The sequence below is a fragment of the Theropithecus gelada genome, chromosome 14 (genome assembly GCF_003255815.1).
Source record: "Theropithecus gelada isolate Dixy chromosome 14, Tgel_1.0, whole genome shotgun sequence".
Taxonomy (NCBI): Eukaryota; Metazoa; Chordata; class Mammalia; order Primates; family Cercopithecidae; genus Theropithecus; species Theropithecus gelada.
The window spans coordinates 6,883,098-6,906,755 of NC_037682.1; the positions used below are offsets into that span (position 1 = coordinate 6,883,098).

The following is a 23,658-nucleotide window of genomic DNA, read 5'->3' on the forward strand; positions in this document are numbered from 1 at the left end:
GAACAGCAGTGGTGCACTCCTGCATAGGAGCTCTGGTGGCTTCTCACTCACCATCTTCCTGTGCCCAGGCCACTGCTGGCCTCACTTAGCCCTCACCTCTGCCTGGTCCTTCACACACGAGCTCACTTGCAGTCTCCTTGCAGAGATACATTTGGAGCCGATCTTCCAATACTGGGCTCCTTCACTTTGCCCTGCTGTCAGCTCAGTTACAATCTCAGGCCTTGCTATTCTACCCAAGACACCGGTGTTCCCTAAACCACCCTGGGCCCGGCCCTGGCCCATCGTTTCTCTCCATGCACCTTAACTTTCCTGGAGCCCCTGGTGGTCTCTGCATCAGGCCATAAGCTCACGTGGACAGGGATGGGCTCGGGCCTGTGCTGTTCACTGCCGAGTCTTCCACGCAGGTGACCCACTCCATCCCTGTGTCTCCCAGTGACCTCCATGCCCCAGAGGTGCCCACCCCAGTGCCTTTTTATGTGCCATTCTCATGGCAAACTAGACTTCTCTAGCCACCACTGCCAGGTACCCCCATGTCAAAGCCAGGGCAGGGCTGACTGGTCATCTCCCTGGGATCCCACACCACACCCCTCCTAAATCACACTGGGGCCAGTCGCCACAAGTGCTGCTCACCTATCCCCACCTCACTGCCTGCCCCAAGTCTCTGCCCAGCTCCCTCTCCAGGAGGGAGTGAGGCGTTGGGTTCTGGATTTGGTCCAGATCCACCTGCAGCTCTCCGGAGTCCTTCATTTAGCCTCCTCTGTTCCTACCCCAGCACCACGGCACCGTTTCTCTAAGCTGAGTCTGCTCGGCATGTAGAATTACCTCAGAGGCCCTGATACCACCCCTGGCATCCGGAGGTCCTGAGCAAGGCAGTCCAGGAGCCAATGGACAGGCTCCTCCCAGCAGCTGGCCACAGCCACAGCTGTGGGAAGAACCACTTTGCAGCTTGTTGGCTTCTGGGAAGCACTGGCTCTGCCTCCCAACAGGGGTGGGACCCAGGCCAGAGGAGACTGCAGAAAGCCACCCCCGTCCTGCCAGCAACGCAGGAAGGAGCACCGGGGAGGGGTCAGGAAGACTGTAGCCTCAGTGAGGGGAGGCTGGGCTTGGAGTCAGGCTCAGCCCCTGTTCTGACCCCCGGGGCCTGGGGTAATGTCTGCTGCTCGGGACAGCCTCTGCCCTTCCTGGCAGGCATGTGGCCTTGGGCGTGTGACACCATAGCCCTGCCTGGAGCATGGACCGGGACTCAGGTGCCCCAGACTGCTCTGTACTTCCAGCCCCCTGAGGCCCGGCACCAGGGCATGGATATTGGCACCACTCCCAACAGACAGTAACCCAAACACCCGCTCACAGCCAGTTGCACACTAACCCGGCCTGGGAATACATTTGCTCACTCCAAGTTAGAATGTGCTGGAAACATCCCTCCTTGGCCCTTCTCTGCCCCTTTTCACCCCAAGAGTCTGACATTGCAGATCTGCAGGTCCTGGCCTCGACTTTCTGAGGTCCCAGATCCTACACCATGCCTTCTACCCTGCCACCTGCCTCAGCTAGAAAGGAGGGAAGAGACGAGGCATCACTCCCCAGGGTGGACCCTCTTTATTCCTCTCCCGCCTCAGAGGTCAGGACGGAGGTCTGGCAGGACCTGCAGTGGGCCCTAGTCATCTGTGGCAGCGAAGGTGAAGGGACTCAGCTTGTAGCCTGTGCCGGAGTAGAACTTGTTCTGGAATTCCACCCTGGGGGTGAGAAGAGGAGGGGTTGGTGAGGGGAACTCCCACCTCGAGCAGCCCAGGCCACAGGGTGGTTGCTCACCAGTGCAGCCGCAGGGCGTGCAGGAAGGCCGAGAGCCCCTCCATCACCAGCAGGATGGCCACGGTCATCACAGCAAAGGCGGCAAAGATGGGGACCAGCACCACAGCCGCCACGCCAACCTCCCGGCCCAGGCCCAGGCCTATGCTCATCACCATGGCCCACAGAACCTCGGACAGCTCTGCGAGCAAAGGAGACAGTGGGGGCCAACGGCAAGTGGGGGCCTGCCAGCGCCCAACCTACCTGCCGCAGCCTGAAGCCCTCCCTGCACGGGGAGCCAGCGAGGGACCTCCTTGGACAGTCCCACTTTACAGAGGGGAAACTGAGGCCCAGAGAAAAGAAACCCGCCCAGCCAGCAGCCGTAAGTGAGAAGCCAGGAGCTGGGGCTGGCCATCGGTGGCCAGGTCACTCACGGGCGTGGGCCAGGCTCAGGGCCCACAGGCGCAGGTAGGATGCGGTGTTGGAGACGCAGCCCAGGCAGAACTCGATGGTGTGGATGGCCTGGTGCATGAACACCTCGGAGGGGACGAGCTGCGGGGCGGGTGCAGTGAGGGCCAGCGGGGCCTCACCCGTCCCACCCCCAGGAAGGCACCGCACCCACCTCAGCCTCCTCTTCATTATCCAGGCCCCCTGCCTTTTCCTCATCGGAGCTCCAGCCATTCACAGATGCATCAGGCAGGTCCAGCAACCCAGCCTTGTCTTCCTCCTGGGGAACGAGCAGGCAGTGTTGGGAGCGCTCCAGCCTCAGGAGGGCCCCTGCCACCCACCAGGCCTGCTCCTGGCCACTTAGGAGCCTGTGAGGAAGTGGGGAGTCAGGTACACACCGGACAGTGGCCTCTCCTCCCAAGCAGCCCCCCACACCTTAGGCCCGGTCCCACCTGTCGGCCAGCGGGCCTCCTCCGCAGGTGGGGGCGGTGGCGGCGCAGCAGGTGCAGGGGTGTGCCAAGCAGCAGGATGGGCACCATGGCCAAGGCCAGGACCACCAGCGTGGCCTGGACCACCTCCTGCCAGGGAGAGGGCGAGAGTCAGGGCACCCCTGCTGTGCACACCTGCACAGGAACTTGGATCACAGCAGTCACAGGGCCCAGAGAGCCTGTGGCCGCTTCTCCCTTCAGGGCCCCCGGGGGCTCCGTGCCCTCACTGAGTGAGGATTTGGCTCCATAAGGACTCCTGAGGGAAGGGACCCCAGGTTCCCAGCGCCACTTGTGCCACCTGCTAAAGATGCACACCATCACCTCTGACGGCCCTGTCTGCACAGCCCGGGGCCCGCATCCCCGTTTCTCGGACGAGGATCCTGCAGCTCCCAGTGGCCCAGTGACCATGGGATCCCCATGAGGCTGTGTGAGCTGGGCCCCCCAGCCACAGCACACCTGCCGGGGGTAGAGTGGCCGGTTGGTGGGGCTATGGGAGAAGAGGAACATGTTGATGAAGTGGATGAGGATGCTGGGGGCCGAGGCAGCGCTGGCAGCCGACACACACAGCCACTTGTAGATGACTAGGAAGACGAGGTAACCGAAGAGCCCCAGCAGGAAGGTGAGCTCCGGCAGCGTCTCCAGCAGCAGCCGGTGCCTCTGGCCAAAGTGCCTGGCAGGTAGGAGGGAGGCGTGGTCACTGGGGCCCACTCTGGCCTGCCAGCCTCCCATCCCCCAGGCAGCTTTGGCCCTCACACGTGGTTGAAGATTCCAAGGACCACCCCGAAGGCCATGTGCACGACCCCCAGGATGACGGACATCTTCATCTTGAAGGAGTTGAGGAAGCTCAAGTGGTTGGCAGCCAGGCTCCAGACCTAGGGTGGCAGCAGGGCAGGCTGGACTCAGGGGCTCCCTGGCCAGCACTGCCAGGAAGTCCCCGGCCCGAGTCCCTCTCTCTCATCACCCTGTTTTCCCCCTCGGAGCCTGCAGCCTCATCCATCACCCACCCACCGAGGGGCAACAGAGCACAGATGGGCCAGCTGCCACGGCTCCAGCCTGGGTGACCTTGGGCATGGCCTCTGTGCCTCAGTCTCTTCTTTAGGTGAGGACACGGCTAACGTGCGGCCCACGGGGTTGTGATGAGGTTCAAACAGAAAATCAGGCCGGGCACGGTGGCTCATGCCTGTAATCCCAGCACTTTGAAAGGCTGAAGCAGGTAGATCATATGAGGTCAGGAGTTCGAGACCAGCCTGGCCAACATGGTGAAACACCGTCTCTACTAAAAATACAGAAATTAGCCGGGCATGGTGGCAGGTGCCTGTATCCCAGCTACTCAGGAGGCTGAGGCAGGGGATCGCTTGAACCCGGGAGATAGAGGTTGCAGTGAGCCGAGATCGCACCACTGCACTCCAGCCTGGGTGACAGAATGAGACTCCATATCCCAAAAAAAAAGAAAAAAAAAAGAAAATCACTTTCACAGAGGGTTGGGAACAGTGCTTAGCACAGTGCAAGCTACAGACTGGTTCCTGTCCGGTCTGGCTTTGCCTCCGCACACTCAGGAGACTGGTTCCTGTCCAGTCTCGCTTTGCCTCTGCACACTCAGGAGACTGGTTCCTGTCCGGTCTGGCTTTGCCTCTGCACACTCAGGGGACTGTGATGCAGGCTCTGCAGGGCAGGAGCCTTGTCTGCCTCTTGTGCTGAGGAAAGGGCCTGGCACACAGGAGTGCTCCGCGATGGCACTGCAGGAGGGCTGAACCCAGGGGAGCGCCAGCCCCCACTCCCAGCTGCCTTCACCACCCGCGGACACTCCACCCCAGGACTCACAGGGTCGATGCCAAAGGGGTAGGGTCCCAGGAAGACACCGGTGACGTTGGGATCCAGGGTAAGCATCGCGTGCTGGGCCAGGAATGCATCACTGTGGCAACGGAGGGCAGGGCGGTCAGGGCTGTGGGAGTTGCGGGGCCCCCGGCCAGGCTGGGGCCCGGGCCTCACCTCCAGCCAGACTGGTTGGCCATGGCGGCCACACTCCAGCCCGAGGGGAAGATGCTGGTGGCGCGACTGAAGCACTCGTTGTAGATGAAGCCAGTGTAGATGGAGAACAGGCCCATGAGCAGGAGCAGGTAGCGGCCCCTGAAGAAAGTCTGCCAGATCTGGGGGGGCAGCAGTGTGGTGAGGGGCTGCCTGGCCCCACTACCCTCATCAGGACCCCAGCCCGGCCCCTCACCTCATTCTGCGCGGCCTTCACTGCCGGCCGGTTCTCCGCAAGCACCATGGCCAGGGCGAAGAGGAACATGAGCAGCCCGTGGCCCACATCCCCAAACATCACAGCAAACAGGAAGGGGAAGGTGATGATGGTGTAGGGAGCTGTGGGCAGAGGGCATGGTGGGTGAGCTGGCAACCCCCAAACACACCAGCATCTGTCTCCCAGCCCAAGATGCCACAGAGGCCCTGTTGGCTTGCAGTCAAGAACCCACCACTTAGCAGCCGGGCACGGTGGCTCATGCCTATAATCCCAGTACTCTGGGAGGCCGAGACGGTGGGGGGGATCACCTGAGGTCAGGAGTTCAAGACCAGCCTGGCCAACATGGTGAAACCCTGTCTCTACTAAAAACAGAAAAATTAGCTGGGCATGGTGGCAGGTGCCCATAATCCCAGCTACTCAGGAGGCTGAGGCAGGAGAATCATTTGAACCCGGGAGGCAGAGGTTGCAGTGAGCCAAGCTTGCACCACTGCACTCCAGCCTGGGCGACAGAGTGAGATTCTGTCTCCAAAAAAAAAACAAAAAAGAACCCACCACTTAGGAGCTGTGTGACCTAGGCCCGGTCACTTAACCTCTCTGAGCCTCCATTTCCCCATCTGTAAAATGGAGGTAACACCAGGCCACTTCATAAGGTCTCCGTGGGCAGCACCGGCCAGCTGCTGGAGCAGCTTCAGCTGTTGCTCTCCCCAGAGCCCCACACAGAAGCCAGAGAGGACAGCGAGCCACAGGTGGCCCCAGCTGGCACATGGCAAGTTCCAGGAGGCCGAGCTGGTCGCTCCAGCTCTGAAATCTCGACTTCCCATCAGTAAAACGGGAACAAGTCCTCATGGGAGGCAGGAGGACCCCAACATGCACACCCTGTCAGGAGCTGTATTGTGACCCCAAAAAAGATATACTGGAGTTCCAACCCCCAGGAACTCCGGATGTGACCTTCTTTGGAGACAGGGTCCTTACAGAGGTCACGGGGTTAAGATAAGGCCATTACAGTGGGCCCTATCCAGTGTGCCCAGCATCCTTACGAAAAGGAACATTTGGACCCACATGGAAGGAGAACAGCATGTGAAGATGAGGATGGCCGCTCCAAGCCCAAGAGAGATGCCAGGAAGGGATCCTCCTGGACAGCCTCAGAAGGAGCCACTCCTGCCGACAACACCTCATTATCTTTTATTTTTTTAAGATACAAGGTCTCGCTATGTTGCCCAGGCTGGTCTCGAACTCCTGGACTCCAGGACTCCAGCGATCCTCCTTCCACCACAGCCTCCCAAAGTGCTGAGATTACAGGCATGAGCCAGTGTGCCCGGCCCCTGCTGACACCTTGGTCTTGGACTTCTAGCCTCCAGGACTGTGGGACTGTGTCTGCCCCTTAAGCCACCAGCCTGTGACACTTCGTTACAGCTTCCCTGGCAAACACGTTGCCCCAAAGGCTGGTGCTTTGAGCTGGCAGCATTCTATCCGCCATGGGCCTCTGGGCGATGCTCTAGCTGCACCAGCCTCTGTCCATGTGCAGGGGAATCCGAGTGGGGCCCAGCTCCAGCCCCAGGACCCCGGCCCTGCAGGAGCAGCAAGCCTCCCAGGACCACACAGCCCTGGTCTTGGTTCACAGAGCCTCAGACTCACGCCCTGCCTATACCACCATGGGGGCCCAAGCACCCTGACTCTTGCCCACTGGGTGAGGCAGGGCCCCTCCCTGGCCTGTGTCTAAGTCCCCTCCCAATAGGGGCTCCACCACGTCACACCCACGCTATGGGCCGGGCCCCCATCGGTGGTACTGGGGGATACTGGGCCCCCCCACTCATCTGACAGCACCAGCCACACTGCAGCTGGCCCACTGTGTTGGGGAGTGGCGTCCTGAGGGGAGGACACAGCTGGACGACAGAGCAGGCACTACAGGCCTCAGGACTCCCAATGGGGAGGAGGAGGATGTGGAGGGAAAGCACTAGAGCTCCCCCAACCCCTGCCCTCATCCCTTACTGGTTTCTACTGGGAGCACCTCCCTTAACCCACCGCTTACTCCAGAATGTCCGTCTCAGGGACAGCTTGACCCAAGACTGCATTAATGCAAACTTCTATAAAAACACTGTGTAGGGCCAGGTGCGGTGGCTCACACCTGTAATCCCAGCACTTTGGGAGGCTGAGGTGGGCGGATCACGAGGTCAGGAGTTTGTGACCAGCCTGGTCAACACGGTGAAAGCCCATCTCTACCAAAAATACAAAAATTAGCCGGGTGTGGTGGCGCACACCTGCCCAACTACTCTGGAGGCTGAGGCAGGTGAATCACTGGAACCTGGGAGGCGGGGATTGCAGTGAGCCGAGATCATGCCACCGAACCCCAGCCTGGGCGACAGAGCGAGACTCCATCTCTGGAAGAAAAACAAAACAAAAAACCAAAAAATACTGTGTAGCCAGGAGTGGTGGCTCACGCCTGTAATCCCAGCACTTTCAGAGGCTGAGGTGGGTGGATCACTTGAGGTCAGGAGTTCGAGACAGTCTGGCCAACATAGCGAAACCCTGTCTCCACTAAAAGAACAACAATTAGTTGGACGTGGCGATGGGCACCTGTAGTCCCAGCTACTCGGGAGGCTAAGGCAGGAGAATGGCTTGAACTTGGGAGGCAGAGGTTGCAGTGAGCCGAGATCACACCACTGCACTCCAGCCTGGGCCACAGAATGAGACTCCATCTCAAAAAACAAACAAACAAACAAACAAAACCATGTGACCAAACCAACCACACCACAGGCTGCCCCCTGGCTCTGGCTTGCAGTCTCCAATGGTCACTAAGCTTCCTGACATTCCTCTGAGGTTTGCACTATTATTTCCATTTTGCAGGTGAGGCAGCTGAGGCTCAGAGAAGCTAAGAAACATATCAAAGTAGGCGAGATGGGCTTCCAACCTGGGCCATGTCCACCGCACAACCTCTGTTCTTTGCACAAGCCCGTGCGGCTCCCTTGTAAACTCAACAAGGGGGAGTTGGCTGGGAGCCGACATGAAGCCTCACACTGGCTGCAGAGCCCAACAGCCTCTCGAGAGTGACGGGATGCGTGCTCCTCATCCCAGGAGGGCAGGCCGGGCCCGGGATGGAGATACCTCCCGCTCAGGCTCACACCCATCCAGTGGAGCAGCTGAGCCTCCCAGGACACGGGTAAGGGCGCCGTGGCTCTCACCGGGGTTGACCTCCTGGTAGCGGCCCACACCGTAGGCGTCCACGATGCCCTGGAAGCTGGCTGTGAAGCGGTTGGTGCGGATGAGCGTGGGGGGCATGTCCCGGCAGGGGATGCGGTGAGCCACGGCGCTCACTCCCTCCTCCGTCTGGACACCAGGACAGAGAGAGACCAGACCAGTGGCAGGGGCCTTCAGGGACCCTAGGACCCCCAGCCGGGCCCAGCTGGAGATGCAGAGCCCTGTGGGGGCTCACTGAGCAGCCCCTTCCCCTCTCTCTGAAGTTAGATCATCGGCCCTGCTATGCCCTGGTGGGGGCCCAAAGACACCACATGGACTGGCAATGGCTTGGGAAAGGCAAGCGTGCTGCCTCCTAGGGACGGCCCAGGAGAAGGAGCCCAGCCTCACCCGCAAGCACCTGCTGTGCGTGGTGGGTGACCCCCGGGGGCAGGGGCATCACACCGGTTCCACAGACCATAAGCAGGCCTAAGGTCACAGGGGGGCCTGAATTGAAATGAGGCTTCTGACTAAAACTACCCCGTCAGCCTCCAGGGACTCAGGAAAGTCAGGGTAGGGCTTGTTGGGCCAGGGCCAACAGGGTAGACTCCCTGGAAGAGGTGGGCCGTGGAGGAGGCTGGGAGGAGAAGGAGCCCCTGGGCAAAGCCCAGGTGCAGGGAGCCGGGGGCTGGAATTAAGGCAGAAATGCCCCGGCCTCGTAGGAGGGGCGGGTGGGGAGGGAGTGAGGTCTCCGGCTTCGTGCTCACCGAGCTGTCCCGCAGGGCCTCCTGCAGGGCAGGCAGGTCTCTCACGGAGCACCAGGCCTCGGCAATGAGGCACTTGTGCGTGGTGCTCACACTGCACTGGTTCAGGGCCAGGTACACAGCCTTCATCTTGTGGACCTGCACCTGCCCCGGCGGTAGCAGCTGCAGCACCCGGCCCAGCACCTGGCTCAGGAACCGCTCTGTCTCCCCCAGGACCTGCGCCAGAGTGGGCAGTCAGCGGGGGCTGGGCGGGCAGGTGGGGTGGCTGGGCTGGGAGCACCCACCTCCTGCACCCACCTCTGGGAGGCCAGGCCAGGGCACCCACCTCCTGCACCCACCTCTGGGAGGCCAGGCCAGGGCACCCACCTCCTGCACCCACCTCTGGGAGGCCAGGCCAGGGCACCCACCTCCTGCAGCTCCTGGCTCTGCTGCTGCAGCTGCCGCAGGGCTCTGCGGCGGGCCTCCTCCTGCTCCAGAAACGGGAAGACGTGGCAGTGGAAGCTGGAGGGAGGTTGTGCTGCGTGAGGGGCCTGAGGGTCCCGGCTACGAGACTCTGAGTCTGAAGGGAGTTCATGGGGAGGAGTCGTGACAGGGCAGGCTGGGAGGTGACAGCAGGGGCCTGCGGAGCGGGGCGGTGGGGCGGGTGTTCCCAGTGACTCACCAGTCCGTGATCTTGCGGATCTTCTGTCCAATCTGCTCTCCCCAGTAGGAGATGAGGAAGGTCATCCACATGGCTGGCTCGCCCTGCAGAGCAGGCTCAGTTGATTCTGGAGTCTCACTCTGCCCAGGACCCCCCAGCCCAGGGCCAGCTGCTCACCGTCACGGGGTGCTCCAGCGGCTGCTCCAGCTCCCTGAAGCTGGCGATGAGGAAGCCGCGGCAGGCCCTCCAGAGCAGGCGCTCTAGGGCAGGGGCCTTGTGGGGCTCCACTGCACCTGCCACAAAGCTGGTGGCCACGGGGCTGGGCAGGACTGCTCCAACCTCCCGCCCTGCCTCCCCCACCAGGCCCCCGGGGCAGGACCCTGACCAGCATGGGTAATCGGGCAATTGGGCCCACTGGCCCTGCCCACAGCAGAAGGCAGGAGGCCTCCCGGGCAGGGCCAGAAGAGAAGGACCCCCCCAGGGCCAGGGCTTGGGACTGTGGGAAGTTCCAGGCCTGAAGGAGGAGGTGGGGGCAGCCTGAGAGCAGGAACAGAGGGGAGAGCACTGGACAAGGAGTTGGAGCTCAGCCTGGCCCAGCCCAGCAACTGGCCAGGGGTTCTGGGCTGGCCAGAAAGGACAAGAGGTCAACCCCTCACTCACTTGACCCTCAGGTCCTGATGCGGCCCCCCAGGAGCCTGTAGCAGGGGCATCCTCTCTGAGGTCCCATCTGTGTGGGCGGCTGCCAGCTAGGAGTCCAGAAGCACCATGAGCCCTGGGCCAGACAGCCCCTCCCCAGCCTCCCAGTCTCCTGCTTGGGCTGGAGCTGACCTGGGGTCCATGGCCCTGGCCCAGCACGGCGGCGTGGAGCTGCAGCTGGTGCAGCTGGGCCCGCAGGGCCTGCTGGTTGCCCCGCACATCCCGCAACTCCTGGGCCAGGCGCTCTGTCTCCTCCTGGATGCGCAGCAGGTCCCGGGGTGGGGGTGCCGGCAACCTCCCCTCAGGCGGGGGCAGGACCAGCCCAGCCCGCCGCACCTCCTCCTGCAGGAAGGCTGGGCACAGAGGAACGGGAGTGGGGTGCAGTCGACGTTGTCTCAACAGCTGAGGACCCCACCTGCTGCCCCAAACGCCATCCGCCACCAGCTGCTGGATTCACCAGGCAGAGGCGGCCGGAAAATCCTGGCCAAATCTCCATCCAGAAGCTGTGCTCCCCTTCCTCCGAGCTCAGGTCTGGGCTTGCTCTCCCTCCCCACTGCTCGGCAGAGGGCCTGAGGTCTCCCCACAGGCTGGCCCTCGCGCTGCAGGGCTTGGGACCGGAGCTGGCGTGAGTCCTGTGTCTGCCTGATTGTTGAAAAGCTATGAACTGCAACAGCAAACACAAAACCCAGCCTGCTCCATGCCCCTGCCTTGGTGCCCCTCAGGCTCTTCCTGAGAGCGGTTGCCCAGGGCAGGGGTCCCTTTTGCATGCTTATTGGGGGCACCCAACCCTAGATCCTGGGCCCACCGACCCAGCCCAGCTGTGGAGGAGAAAGCTCTGTCTGTGCCTCTTCCCTACTTAGAAATCCCTGTGGCTCCCCAGTGCCCACAGGACGAAGTCCTGGGCTCTTACGCTGCATTCAAGGTCTCCCCAGCCAGCCCTGCCCTAGGCCCTCTGCTCAGCCCACACAAGGCAGCCACCTTCCCAAGCACACTTCACAGATCTCAGCTGCTCTGTCTTGGCCATGCAGGGCCCTGCTGTGTACCTCCTTTCTCTGCCTTCCACCTGGCAAACCCAGACTCTTCCTTTCAGATCAAACTTGGCCCATGCCTCCTCCAGGAAGCGTGCCTGGAATGTACGCCTGGGACCAACTCACTGAAGGTCTTCTCCAGCTCCTCGCAGCGCCGAACATCAACCACAAAGCGTCTCTGGAAGGCGCTCACCGAGGCGTTGAGCTGTGGGTGCCACACGGAGGGGTCAGTGTCTCAGGAAGGGGGTCAGGGAGCTTCTCAGCCTAGAGCCCAGGCCTGACTCTCCTCAGGCCTCAGCTGCCTCCTCCAGAAAGGTGCTGAGCACCCTGGGAGCCACAAGAGGCCGATCAGAGCACAGACCAGACCCCACACCCTGGGAGGGCATGGGGAGGAGCCCACTCAGGGACCTTAGCCACGGGCTTCCCATGAGCAGCGCCCATGGCAGGGGCCGCTGGGGTTCAAACGGGGCCAGGGCCCTATGCGGGGGCGGTCCCCATCCTGCACCGGCCTTCGGGCTAACCTCGGCAGTAGCCCCCTTCCCACACCTGCCCACCCGACTCACGTCTCTGAACTCCACGAGGCCCAGCTCGCCCAGCCGACTCACGCAGGTGTAGGCGGCAGCTGTGGGCAGAAAGAGCTGGACCAGGGCCACCTCCTCGCTCCGGAACATGGAGCCCATGGTCCTGTGGGTGGACACGGATGGGGGCCAGTCAGAGGCGGACCACAGACAGTTCCCAACCACGGGCATCTGCGTACCTTCACTCACTGAATCCTGGAAGCTGTTGCTGCTACCACCCCCATCTGACAGAGGTGGAAACTGAGGCCTGGGCAGGCTTGGCGTGGTGCTGAGGTCACGCAGGAAGTAAGCAGTGGGACTGGGAGACCCCAAAGCCCACTCTCGGGCCAACCTCAAGCTCTCTCCTGGCTTGCTCTGCCCACAGGGACCCCCGCCCCTACCTCCAGCATCTCCCAATGACACCGGCTCCACCCCCACCTTCACTCTGGCCTCCCCCTCTCAGGCTGCCCTCACCCTAGACAGGATCCCACTGGCCCAGGCACTCAGGCCCAGGGCTGCCCCCGGGGTGGCTGGAGCCCTCCCTGCTCCCTGTGGGGCTGCATGCGCTGAGAGGCGGGGGTGGGCATCTCCACTGGGTACCCTGGGACTGGCCAGGGAGCACCGCTGCTGGGAGGGGGGCGTCCCCTGAGGCCCAGGCTGCCTGGCAGCAGCCGCAGCCTACCAGGTGTTGAAACCAACAAAAGTGAAACTGCAGAATGGCGGGGAAGGGCCCGGGGACTTGCTCAAGGCCGATGCAGGCTGAGGGCGAGTGCCAGGCCACCTCCAACCCGCCCTGGCCCTGTGGATGCTGGGGCCCCTCCAGCTCCAAAGCCACTGCTCTGGGGGCCCGGCGCCCCTCTGTGGGACTCAGTTCCTCAGCTCGAAAATTAGGGGGAGGGGACAGGCCTGGTCAGGGCCCCGCCTGCTGCTGGGCTGGCCAGGGCCTGCCCAGCCAGTCACTTCCTCCCCCGGGTCTGGTTTACTTAACTCTAAATAGAGAACCGCAGCCCCAGCCCCAGCCTGGGAAAGGAGAGAAGGAGGGAACGAGGGAACACTAAGTGAACGGCCCAAGGCTGCAAGCGGGCCGGGCAGGGGGCAGCGGGGCCTGGGTTCCATCCCTAAGGACCAGGCCCGGCCACAGGGCAGAGGGACTTGGCGCCCAGGGCTGTGTGACCTTGGGCAAGTCTCTCACCCTCTCTGGGCCTCTACTTCCTCTTTGGGTGAATGGGACGTGGCACCCCTGACAGAGACAGGATCTAGGGAGGTGACAAAAATAACCAGAGCCCCGACTGAATCCCTTCATCCACAAGACCTCCCACTAATCCCTGGGGGGAGAAATCCTGGGGGAGGGGGCGCTAGACCTTTGTTTTATATAGGACTCCACTGACACTTGGAGAGGTAAAGTCCAACGTTATGTGCCCAGCACAAAGGGTGAGCTCGGAAGAGGGCTGCGGTCTGACCTGGCTCCCTCTGGGGCTGTGCTGGCCAAATAAGGGGGTGTAGGGAGTCAGCTCTGGGGATCCGGGGAGGGGGCACCCCTGGCTCAGGGCCATCAGGGCTCCCACAGCCACTATGCCAATGGCCCGGCTCCTTCCAGCACTTCCCAGGGGGTGGGGGAACAACCTATAATGGGCAGGGGGAGGGGTGTGGGGACGTGATCAACCCCCGCACCTGGCATGTGAGGCCCCACTGGCTCACCCCCTACCGCTGTCCCCCTTGATCCCCACTCTAGCCAGGGGTCACCCAACCCCTTTTATGGTGTAAATGAATATGCCTCCATCCTGCGGCCCTGGGGTCTAGGCTCCAGCCCACTCCTCACCCTGTGCCCCTTTCCTGGCCCCTCATAAGGCTCCTCCAGGAACCCACCAGGTCTCTCTGCACCCCCGCCCTCCCCTGCGGATGACGGGAAGGCAGTAGGAGAGGGTCTGGCGGCCCCTCCATTCCAAATGGGGTCGGCTCTGGAGTCAAAAGACCCAGCTGGTCTCCAGCTCTGACACTTCCTAGCTGGGCGGCCTCAGCTTCCCCATCCGTAGAATGGGTCCCTCCCTCCCAGGAAGAATGCAGTGGGGAAAGCTCCGCGCACACCAGGCCCAGGAACGCTGGGCTCTGTTGGCCAACACCCCACCCTTCTCCTCCTCCCTTGGCGATCCTCCGTGGCCCCCCCAAGGCCTGACACCCGGCGGGGTGGCAGGCTGAGCTGCATTCACGGAGCCAACTGGGTGGGGCGCCGAGATCCCCTCCCCGGGGCGGGGGAAGAGGGTGGGCAGGCAGAGCTGGGGCTCCGCAGACCCCAGCGGGGTCACTCACCCGGGTGGGCTGCGCGCCGCGGCTCCGCTGCTGGCTGCCCCACTCCGCGCACGCCGGGCCGCACTCAGAGCTGCGTTCCCGCCCGCCTGGGGCCCGGCGCCGCTCACTCCTTTCCGGGCAGGCGGGGCGACGGGGAGGGGCCAGGGACGCCCCTCCCCCGGCCCAAGCCTCCACCGGAGTCCGGGAAGCCTGGGGGAGGCTGAGCCCAGGCTGTGGCCTCGCGGACGGGTCCTCAGTGGGGCGCTTAATCCCGGAGAGGAGACCTGGAGAACGGAGCGGATAACGGACCAGTGCCAACCGCACGCGTCTGTGCTGGCCCTGATGCAGGGGCAGCTCCGCTCAGGCCCAGCTCAGGATAGGGGATGAGACCCTGCTCTCCTCTCACTTTGAGGCTTGTGTGCCTCTGGCTGATGGGACCCCAACATTCGCAGGCTCATGGGCCTGGGGTCCCCAGGATGCTCTCCCACCTCCGGGACCCCTCCCTTGGGTGCACGGCAGTGAAAGGCGGTGCTTACACCTTCCTGCTCTTGACCACCCGGGAGAGGCCCCGCGCTGGCCCTTGGGTGGATGGCTGCCCCACTCCGGGCCTGCTTCACTGGCAGCAGGACACAGGGCCAGGCCATGCTGCCTTGTTCTGCCCAGGGCCCCGCACCCTGGGAGCAGGCCCTGGGAGATACCCTGGGGTAGAGGCCAGCTGTCAGCTCCACCGGCAGCCACAGCGGGGGTTGTCACTGTGACCTTGCTCCAGGTCAGCACCATGGGCATCATCAGGTCCTAGCGCCTGGAAGCTGGGACTCACGGCCATCCAGCTGCCTGCACTTTGGCCAGGCCTGGGGCATTCCCACTGGAGGCCAGGGGCCCTTCAGCTCTGGCAATGCCTAAGCCCCATACAGTGAGCAAAGGCCTGAGGGGCTGTGGCAGGGGTGGACAAATGGAGCCCCAGAGTCGGGCCTGGAAACTGAGTCACAACCAAGCTCAGCTGTGGTTCCTCAGAAAATTGGGGGACTTGTTGGGGGTCATAGGCCTGTTCTGACAGGGGCAGGGCCTGACACAACCAGACAGCTCTGGTGCGATCTCAGCAGAGCAGTGCCCGGGAGGCCACGGTTAAGGGAGAGAACCAGCGGTGAACTGGAAAGTCTGACCCGCTTGGAATTTCTATTCTATTCTGTGCTCCGTGCGCAGCTACAGGCTCCACGCTGCGCTCTAACAGCAGTTATGTCTGGGAACAGCTAAACCTGCAGGGATTCAGGAGTCCTACGCCCGCCTGGTTTTTGGAAGGAGTGCCTGTTTTCATCAGTGGCCAAGATGCGCTGTGAGCCGGACCTGTGGACACTTCCCAGGCTCCAGGCTTCCCCTCGACTCCTGCAGTTACTTCTCACCCCAGTGCCACAGGCTGTGGGGCCCAAGCAGGGGCCCGGCCACTTTGGCATTAGATGGCAATGCCTGGCCTAGGAAGAAGGCCCAGGTGTTAGACCTGGGAAAAGGCTTCCTGGAAACGGGCTGGGAGAGGCTGGTTTTTTGCTGCAGGCCTTCTCAGAGCCTTGAATGTCTACCACGCCATACTTGCCAGCAGGCAGAGAGCAGCTGGAGCATTTCCCAAACTCACTGGGTGAGGAAACTTGTTCTTTCGAAGTAGGTTTTTATGAAGTAGTGCTTTGTAAAAAGCACTTTTGGAAATGATGGAAGACGGGGGTTCAAGGTCTGTAACTGAGTTTTATTATGGGATGTGTGCTCCATGGCCCTGAGCAAGCCTCTTCACCTCTCGGAGCTGGTTTCCTCACTGCAAATGAAGTGAAATCCTTCCACAGTGCTTAGCACAAGTTAAAGTGGGCTGCTTTTGGCCATTATGTGGGCAAGGGGCTTGTGTGTGACCCTGGGGGGAACCCCACCACATTGCTGGGCCTGCAAAGCAGGAAGTGGTAAGCAGCTGCCGGACGAGCAGCCTGGCCTGGGGAACATGGGGAAGAAAGAGGATGTGGCTGGAGGCAAGGCCAGCTCAGGGCCAGCAGGGCCTGTGTCACCCTCGCGTGACTGTCACCCCAAGCAGGCTTCCTCCTACCCCCAGCAAGGATGCCCCGGCCGGAGTTTCTGCCACTTGCTGTTCTTCAGCCTGAGGCCTTGGGATGCTCCAAGTCCTAAGGGTCTTAGAAGTGGATGGCTCTTGGGAGACAGGAGGCCCAGGCCCCAGCCGGGACAGCTGGGACTGTGGGAACGACAGGACTGTGGTGACCTCTGGCATTGCTGGGCCTCGGGGAAGACACCCAGGAAGAGGCAGGGTGATCGTGATGCTGCAGCCTGTGGCCCAGCCATGAGGGCCTGGTGGGGCCCTGGAGTCCACAGGAAGGCCGGGCTGGGGCAGCAGGACCGCAGAGAGCATAAAGACTAGGGGGCTACCTAGTCCAGCTGGAGGCACCACAGGCCTCAGGCAGGCTGGGGATGGCCCTACCCTGGACCACCAGAGTCAAGACAAGAGGCCGTGGGGTTGGAGCAGTATTTTATTGGGCAGCAGGGGTTGTGGGCCGGTGGGGCGTCACCGGTACAGGTAGTCAGCCTGGATGTTGGCGGCAATCTCGGCCTCCCACTTGTCCCCATTGTTGAGCAGCTTCTCCTTGTTGTACAGCAGCTCCTCATGCGTCTCCGTGGAGAACTCAAAGTTGGGGCCCTGCAGGTGGGGTGCAGGGACAGTGGTTAGGCCCCGCTGAGGAGCCTCAGCGCCCCTCCCACCCAGGGGCCTCACGCACCTCGACGATGGCATCCACGGGGCAGGCCTCCTGGCAGAAGCCGCAGTAGATACACTTGGTCATGTCGATGTCATAGCGGGTGGTCCGGCGGCTGCCATCAGCTCTTGGCTCAGCCTCGATGGTGATGGCCTGTGGGAGGGGCCACCAGACACTGCTGCGCTGCGCTGTCACATCCCAGCCCCCATTGCCCGGGTCACTGCTCATCCCCACCCCTGGTGTCTGCCAGAAGCCCTCTCCCCTCAGAGGCCTCCCGGACTCCAGTTAAGAGGCCGCCCTGCACCTCTGCCATTGGCGCCTGTCTCCTCGGCACACGCCCTGCTGGCGTCCCTGCCATGCTGGTTTGTTTTTTTTTTTTAAGATAGAGTCTCGCTCTGTTGCCAGGCTAGAGTGCAGTAGCACAATCTCGGCTCACCACAACCTCAGCCTTCCCGGTTCAAGTGATTCTCCTGCCTCAGCCTCCTGAGTAGCTGGGACTACAGGTGTGCACCACCACACCCAGCAAATTTTTGTATTTTTTTTTTTTTTTTGAGTCGGAGTCTCGCTCTGTTGCCCACGCTGGAGTGCAGTGGCGCGATCTCGGCTCACTGCAAGCTCCGCCTCCTGGGTTCACGCCATTCTCCTGCCTCAGCCTCCTGAGTAGCTGGGACTACAGGCGCCCGCCACCGCGCCCGGCTAATTTTTTGTATTTTTAGTAGAAACGGGGTTTCACCGTGGTCTCGATCTCCTGACCTTGTGATCCGCCTGCCTCGGCCTCCCAAAGTGCTGGGATTACAGGCGTGAGCCACCGCGCCCGGCAATTTTTGTATTTTTAATAAAGACGGGTTTTCACCATGTTGGCCAGGATGGTCTCGATCTCTTGACCTCATGATCCACTTGCCTTGGCCTCCCAAAGTGCTGGGATTACAAGTGGGAGCCACCGCGCCCGGCCTGCCTTGCTTGTTTGTCAGCTGCCGGCGTCATCTGCTAAGAACCCCACTCTCACGAGGGGGCTGTTCACTTCGTTGTTCAGTGTAGCGCCCCCTGCCCTGAGGGTGTCACCCTGCGACGGGGGCTAGGTTACAGTCCCGCCTCACCTCACCGAGCTTTCCAGATATTGTGAGTTTTACAAATTGAAGGTTTAGGGCAACCCTGCATAAAGCAAGCTCACTGATGTCATTTTACCAACCACGTGCTTGCTTCTTATCTCTGGGTCAGCACTTTTTAGGAATTAAGTTTTTTTTTGTTGTTTTTGGTTTTTTGTTTTGAGACAGACTCTCGCCCTGTCACCCAGGCTGGAGTACAGTGATACAGCTCATAGTGCACTGCAGCCTCAATCTCCCAGGCTCAAGCGATCCTCCCACCTCAATCTCCCAAGTACCTGGGAATACAGGGGCTAACTTTTTGTATTTGTTGTTGTTGTTGAGTCGGGGTTTTGCCAGGTTGCCCAGGGTGGTCTCAAGTAATCCACTCACCTCGACCTCCCAAAGTGCTGGGGCTATAGGTGTGAGCCACTGTGCCTGGCCCCTAAAGTATTTTTAATTAAGGTACATTGTGTTTTAGATACTTCACAGCCTACAGTAGTGTAAATTCTTTGTTTTTGTTTTGAGACGAAGTCTCACTCTGTGGCCCAGGATGGAGTGTGGTGGTGCAATCATAGCTCACGGCAACCTCCGCCTCCCAGGTTCAAGCAATTCTCCTGCTTCAGCCTCTCAAGTAGCTGAGACTACAGGTGTGCACCACGACACCCGGCTAATTTTTGTTATTTTTACTAGAGACGGGGTTTCCCCACGTTGGCCAGGCTGGTCTTGAATTCCTGACCTTGTGATCCGCCCGCCTTGGCCTCCCAAAGTGCCGGGATTACAGGTGTGAGCCACCGCACCCAGCCCTAATTTTTTTTTTTTTTTTTTTTTTTTTTTTGCTATCTTGGCTCACTGCAACCCCTGCCTCCCGGTTCAAGTGATTATCGTGCCTCAGCCTCCAAAGTAGCTGAGATTACAGGCACCTGCCACCAGGCCTGGCTAATTTTAGCATTTTTAGTAGAGACGGGGTTTCACCATGTTGGCCAGGATGGTCTCGAACTCTTGACCTCAAGTGATCCACCACTTCGGCTTCTCAAAGTGCTGGAATTACAGGCATGATCCACTGTGCCCGGTCTAAATCTAACTTTTAAATGCACTGGAAAACCAAAACATCTGTGTGACTCACTTTACCCCAATGGTCTGGAACCGAACCTGCAACATCGCCGAGAACGCCTGCACGGTTGGTTGCAATCCTGTGCCTTAAATCTACTTTTCTCCATTTGATGGATGAGAAAAACAAGGTTCTGAGAGGTTGAGGGACTCCCCAAAGCTACACAGCAAGTGCGGGGGCACAGCCCTAACTCAAGGGCACGTCCTAACTCTCAGTTCCTGGGTAGCCTGCTGGGGGAGGGGCTGGCTGGGAGGACCTTCTAGGGTGCCTGGCAAGGACTCTCCTACGCCCCCATCCCAGAAATGTAGTGGCCACAACTCACAGTGGGACCTGTGGCTGGCAGGCTCATCCTTCAGTGCTTATAAAGATGCGGACAATAACCTCTACCTCCTCGAGTGGTTGTTGAGATTACAGGAGAGGCTGTGCGTCACACACGTGGCACAGTGCCAGGTCTGTCTGTGGACAGCACTCACTGTGTGGAAGCCACGGCCGTGACCATCGTGACTGCTGTTTGGGGACACTCCTATGCGCTCCCAGTCTGTGGCTGGAGTAGAGACATCAGAGCCGCAGCTCATGGCCTGGAGGACCTGGGAGTGCTCCAGGGGACAAACTAGGACTTGGACAGGAGCCACCCGAGTCACAGAACACTGGGAGGGGTTGCTGTGCGCACAGGAAGTAGCAATGGCGGCTGCCGGGGCTCCTGCCAGGCACACACAGGGGTCTGACCAGAGCTCTGACCGAGTCATATTGTTCCTGTGCTGACAGGCCTGGCCCCTGCTGGTAAGCACGAGACCCACTAACAGAACGGAAAGCCGGGCCTCAGGGGAGCAGCCACTGGGGAAGGGAAGCTGCAACAGGCACACAAGCAGGACCCCGGAAACGGTGGCTATATCCGGGGAGGGGTTGATGGCCTCAGGTGCCACCCCATGGCTCATAGGCCCAGGGGTCACACCCCTGGCCAGACCCCAAGGGGGAACCTGTGTGTGTCAGGCACCTGCCCAGGGCTGGAAGCTGCACTTTGCCAACTCACTGACTCTGTGCTCCGGTAGCAAGACCTCATCCTTCCCATTCACGGGGGAAGTGGCTCAGAGAGGGAAAGGGACTTCCCTGGGGACACACATCAAGCAGGGGCCAGGGTTTGGGCCTAGGGCTGCCTGGCCTCCCTCTCCCAGTGGCAGGGTCTGGCCTGGTGGTCGGTTGGGGCGGGGACTCACCTGGGCGGGGCAGACGGCCTCGCAGAGCTTGCAGGCAATGCAGCGCTCCTCCCCGGATGGGTACCGGCGCAATGCATGCTCCCCACGGAAGCGAGGGCTCAGCGGGCCCTTCTCGAACGGGTAGTTGATGGTGGCGGGTTCCCGGAACAGGTAGCTCAGGGTCATGCCCAGGCCTGTGGGCAGCATGGGTTTGGTGGGCAGGGGCACCCTCCTCCCCCATGCATCTGTGCCCAGCCGGCACCTGCCCTGTCTCCTCCTGCCCAGGACGCACCTCGGAAGAGCTCAGTCCACAGCAGGGTCCGGGCTGCCCGGTCAGTCACTGACTTCATGTCCGTCTTAGACTCCTGCATGTTCACATACTCTGCAGAGAGGCGGGCAGGGAGGCCGTGGCAGGGGCCTCGCACACTGTCTCCCTGGAGTCTCCGGGAGAGGAGGCCTGGCCCTCACTTCCAGGTGCAACTGCTGGGCTCCAAAGGGGCGGTACACTCACCACACTTCTCCCCAGCCTCAGCAAGGACCCTGGAGGCCGCCTCTGGCCTGAGCCCATCCTTGCCTACCTCTCCCTGTGCTTGGGTGGCCATTCGAGCCCGCAGGCACCCCCGCCCAACAGGGCTTGAAAGAGGAATCAAGGGGGGAAGTGGGGGGCTTGAGCCTTTACCTTCACCAGGGACTGGCAAAAGGCACAGGTACCCATGGCTCACACCTGGCAACCCCCTCCCCATGACCCCCAGGGAGCTCTGAGATCACACGTGCTGGCCATGATGGACCCTGTCCCTGGGAATTAGTCAGTCTCCATCATCATAATCATTTTAAGAGTGGAAACAGGCTCAGAGAAGAACGCCCCTGACAAAGCCAAGACTGGAACTCAGGTCTCTTCCCCACCTCCGGCAGGACCAGTCAGGCTAGAGGCCACCCAGGTACTCACTGTAAGTGGCTGCCACTGCACTGCTGTGGAGGGTCCGGCCACCAGGAGGTCCTGCAAAAAGAGGGGCGTGACCTCATGCCAGGAGACTGGGCTCCCCTACCCCCAGCAAAGGCTTCCTTGGTCCTACCTGCATGTGCGGCCTGGGCCAGGGCCCGCAGCAGCATGGGCATGGTCAGGCAGCGCATCTGGGGGCAGAAACAGGGGTGGAGAGTGGGGTGTGCCCAAGTACCATCCTCTTCTGAGACTGGCACAGCAGGGATCCCAAGCCTCCACTGGAGACCCATGTGTCACTCTGCCCTCTACTCATACCCCATTGCTGTCAGAGGCACAGGTGGCTTTCCTGTTCCCAGCACCTCCCAGCTTTCCACCTGATCCAGCTCAGCTGAGCTACAATTCAGTTTCTGTGGACTCCAAGTTCTGCCTCACCTAAGAAATCTTTTAAATCCATCCTTCCTTTCTCCCTCCCAGAGATCCTGTCTCCCATCTTTCTGCTCCTCCCTTCATCCTCCCCAAATCTGACCAAAAACATTACCAGCCCCTACCAGCATGCACTGAGAGTTAACTTTGCTAGCTCCCCACCCCAGACACCGTGCCCAGGGGGTCACATGCACTGCCATCCTATCCTTACAAGGACTCCACGAGGGAGGCACTAATAAGGCGCTGGGGCTCAATTTGTTCAGTGACTCGCCAGGGCTGGGTGTAGTGGTTCACGCCTGTAATCCCAGCACTTTGGGAGGCCGAGGCGGGTGGATCACCTGAGATGAGGAGTTCCAGACCAGCCTGGCCAACATGGTGGAACCCGATCCCTACCAAAAAATACAAAAATTAGCCGGGCGTGGTGGCGGGCGCCTATAATCCCAGCTACTCGGGAGGCTGAGGTAGGAGAATCGCTTGAACCCGGGAGGCAGAAGCTGCAGTAAGCCCAGACCACACCATTGCCCTCCAACCTGGGCGACAGAGTGAGACCTCGTCTCAAAAAAAAAAAAAGAAAAAAAAGTGACTCTTCTGAAGTCACATGATAAGGAGGTACGCAGAGGATCGGAACCCAGCCCTGCCCTGCTGGAAACCCTTCAAGGCCTGAACAGTCCTCAGTACCATATTCCTTCCCCCAGCTTCAAGGCCCTCCTGGAACTGTCCCCCAGCCTGCCGCGTGACCTTGGGCAGGTGACGTGACCTGGCCTCCGTCTTCTCACCTATGAAGTGGGTTGGGGGCTGGTGATCTTGGGAATAAGGGGAGCCCATACATGCCAAGGGCACCCCAGAGCCCGGCACTCAGTCGGAGCTCATAAGTGCTCCTCCCACGACCTGTGACCCCCTAACAGGCCCACTCCTTTGGACCACTGACTGTAGTTCCAGGGACCCAACCCGGCACCTTCCCCGACCTTCCCAGTGATCTCCGACTCCATCGAGGCCGAGGGCGCACAGCGGCCGGCGCATGCGCCCTGAGAGCGGGCTCCCCGCTGCACCTGAAGGACACGGAGGCCGCGGGTCCTGAGTGAGCCGAGGGGAAACCCAGGCACAGCTGGCGGCGCCAACGGGGACACCACACTCGCCCCCGAAGCCACGCTGCCCACGCCCGGCTTTCGCGGACAAGACATGAACACCCACCTTCAAGCGCCGCCACTACTTGCCTTGCGGAGCAGGCCAGTCAATCGGGAGGCGGAGCCTACACTCTAGGACGCTCCCATTGGGCCGGCCGGCTCCCCTTTTTCTGTATTGATGCTCCATGGTGTGGTCTGATTGGCCAATAAGGCTGCTGAAAGAGGCGGGATTCAGAAATACTTTCTTTTGATTGGCTGGGACAGAGCGGCGCTTGAAGTTTGTAGGGGGCCGCCATGTTGGTTTGGGGAGGCCAATAAATGAAGACTTCCGAGTCGCCGGAGGTGGGACATCCGGGGCGTGGTTTAGAAAGCGTTTGCGGTCGCCCTGGGTGCAGAGAGGGGGTCCATCGAGTCTGGGTGGGGGGCGTGTGATGACGGTAATGGCGACGAGATGCTCTACCCACGCGGCCTCCTTTAATCCTTACAGCAGCCCTGTGTGGAGAAACTACAGTAACGTGTTATCACGTTAAGGCGGGAAACTGAGGCATGGGAGTATTTAGTAACGTTCCCGGGCCATAGAGCTTCGGTGTGCGGCCGCCTGATCCACCTGATCCGTATGACTCCCGTACTCAACCAGCCTGTGTTTCCTCCCCGCGAATTCTTTTTTTGAAGACAGTCTGGCTCTGTGGCTTAGGCTGGAATGCAATGGTCCGATCTCTGCTCACTGCAGCCTCGACCTCCTAGGCTCGGGTGATCCTCCCATCTCAGCCTCCCGAGCAACTGGGACCACAGACACCTGCCACCACCAGGCCTGGCTAATTTTTGTATTTTTTGTAGAGACGGGGTCTCGCCGTGTTGCCCAGGCTGGTCTGGAACTCCTGGACTCAGGCGATCCTCCTGTCTCGGCCTCACAAAGTGCTGGGATTACAGTTGTGAGCCACCACACCGG

General features: G+C 61.0%; 2 protein-coding genes across 7 annotated transcripts; both read right to left on the reverse strand.

The window, feature by feature from the left end:
• Window positions 1-1,577: 1,577 nt before the first annotated feature.
• TCIRG1 (T cell immune regulator 1, ATPase H+ transporting V0 subunit a3) lies at window positions 1,578-14,215 on the reverse strand. Of its 2 annotated transcripts, none has more exons than XM_025358387.1 (20): window positions 14,120-14,215; window positions 11,819-11,939; window positions 11,382-11,460; window positions 10,360-10,580; window positions 10,192-10,277; window positions 9,709-9,835; window positions 9,553-9,635; window positions 9,299-9,392; window positions 8,895-9,107; window positions 8,136-8,280; window positions 4,939-5,078; window positions 4,707-4,864; window positions 4,539-4,629; window positions 3,471-3,589; window positions 3,174-3,387; window positions 2,682-2,807; window positions 2,405-2,509; window positions 2,217-2,334; window positions 1,807-1,984; window positions 1,578-1,730 (listed from the first exon to the last, which is right to left on the reverse strand). In XM_025358387.1, the coding sequence occupies exons 2-20, from the start codon at window positions 11,933-11,935 to the stop codon at window positions 1,652-1,654; spliced, it is 2,493 nt and encodes an 830-aa protein (XP_025214172.1). In that variant the 5' UTR covers window positions 11,936-11,939; window positions 14,120-14,215; the 3' UTR covers window positions 1,578-1,651. The 2 variants fall into 2 exon arrangements, with proteins under 2 accessions (XP_025214172.1, XP_025214171.1); XM_025358386.1 differs by having other exon boundaries at window positions 3,033-3,387.
• A 2,378-nt stretch (window positions 14,216-16,593) lies between these two features.
• Window positions 16,594-22,892, reverse strand: NDUFS8 (NADH:ubiquinone oxidoreductase core subunit S8). 5 transcript variants are annotated; one of them, XM_025357500.1, is made up of 7 exons: window positions 22,777-22,892; window positions 21,296-21,353; window positions 21,169-21,219; window positions 20,515-20,604; window positions 20,244-20,416; window positions 16,861-16,989; window positions 16,594-16,781 (listed from the first exon to the last, which is right to left on the reverse strand). In XM_025357500.1, exons 2-7 carry the CDS (start codon window positions 21,351-21,353, stop codon window positions 16,650-16,652), a joined length of 633 nt encoding a protein of 210 aa, XP_025213285.1. In that variant the 5' UTR covers window positions 22,777-22,892; the 3' UTR covers window positions 16,594-16,649. The 5 variants fall into 5 exon arrangements, with proteins under 5 accessions (XP_025213285.1, XP_025213288.1, XP_025213284.1 ...); XM_025357503.1 differs by having other exon boundaries at window positions 22,362-22,877; XM_025357499.1 differs by lacking the exon at window positions 22,777-22,892 and adding an exon at window positions 22,551-22,770.
• Window positions 22,893-23,658: the final 766 nt, after the last annotated feature.

Excerpts from the sequence above, each read along its gene's own strand:
- TCIRG1 (XM_025358386.1), bottom strand. The coding sequence starts at position 11,935 with ATGGGCTCCATGTTCCGGAGCGAGGAGGTGGCCCTGGTCCAGCTCTTT. Across the intron at positions 10,278-10,359 it reads GCCAGGGCCATGGACCCCAG|CTGGCAGCCGCCCACACAGA; the intron begins GTCAGCTCCAGC and ends CTGGACTCCTAG. Across the intron at positions 9,636-9,708 it reads CGCTGGAGCACCCCGTGACG|GGCGAGCCAGCCATGTGGAT; the intron begins GTGAGCAGCTGG and ends CCTGCTCTGCAG.
- NDUFS8 (XM_025357499.1), bottom strand. The coding sequence starts at position 22,766 with ATGTCTTGTCCGCGAAAGCCGGGCGTGGGCAGCGTGGCTTCGGGGGCG. Across the intron at positions 21,220-21,295 it reads GGCCCAGGCCGCACATGCAG|GACCTCCTGGTGGCCGGACC; the intron begins GTAGGACCAAGG and ends CTCTTTTTGCAG. Across the intron at positions 16,990-20,243 it reads AGGCCGTCTGCCCCGCCCAG|GCCATCACCATCGAGGCTGA; the intron begins GTGAGTCCCCGC and ends CCCCTCCCACAG.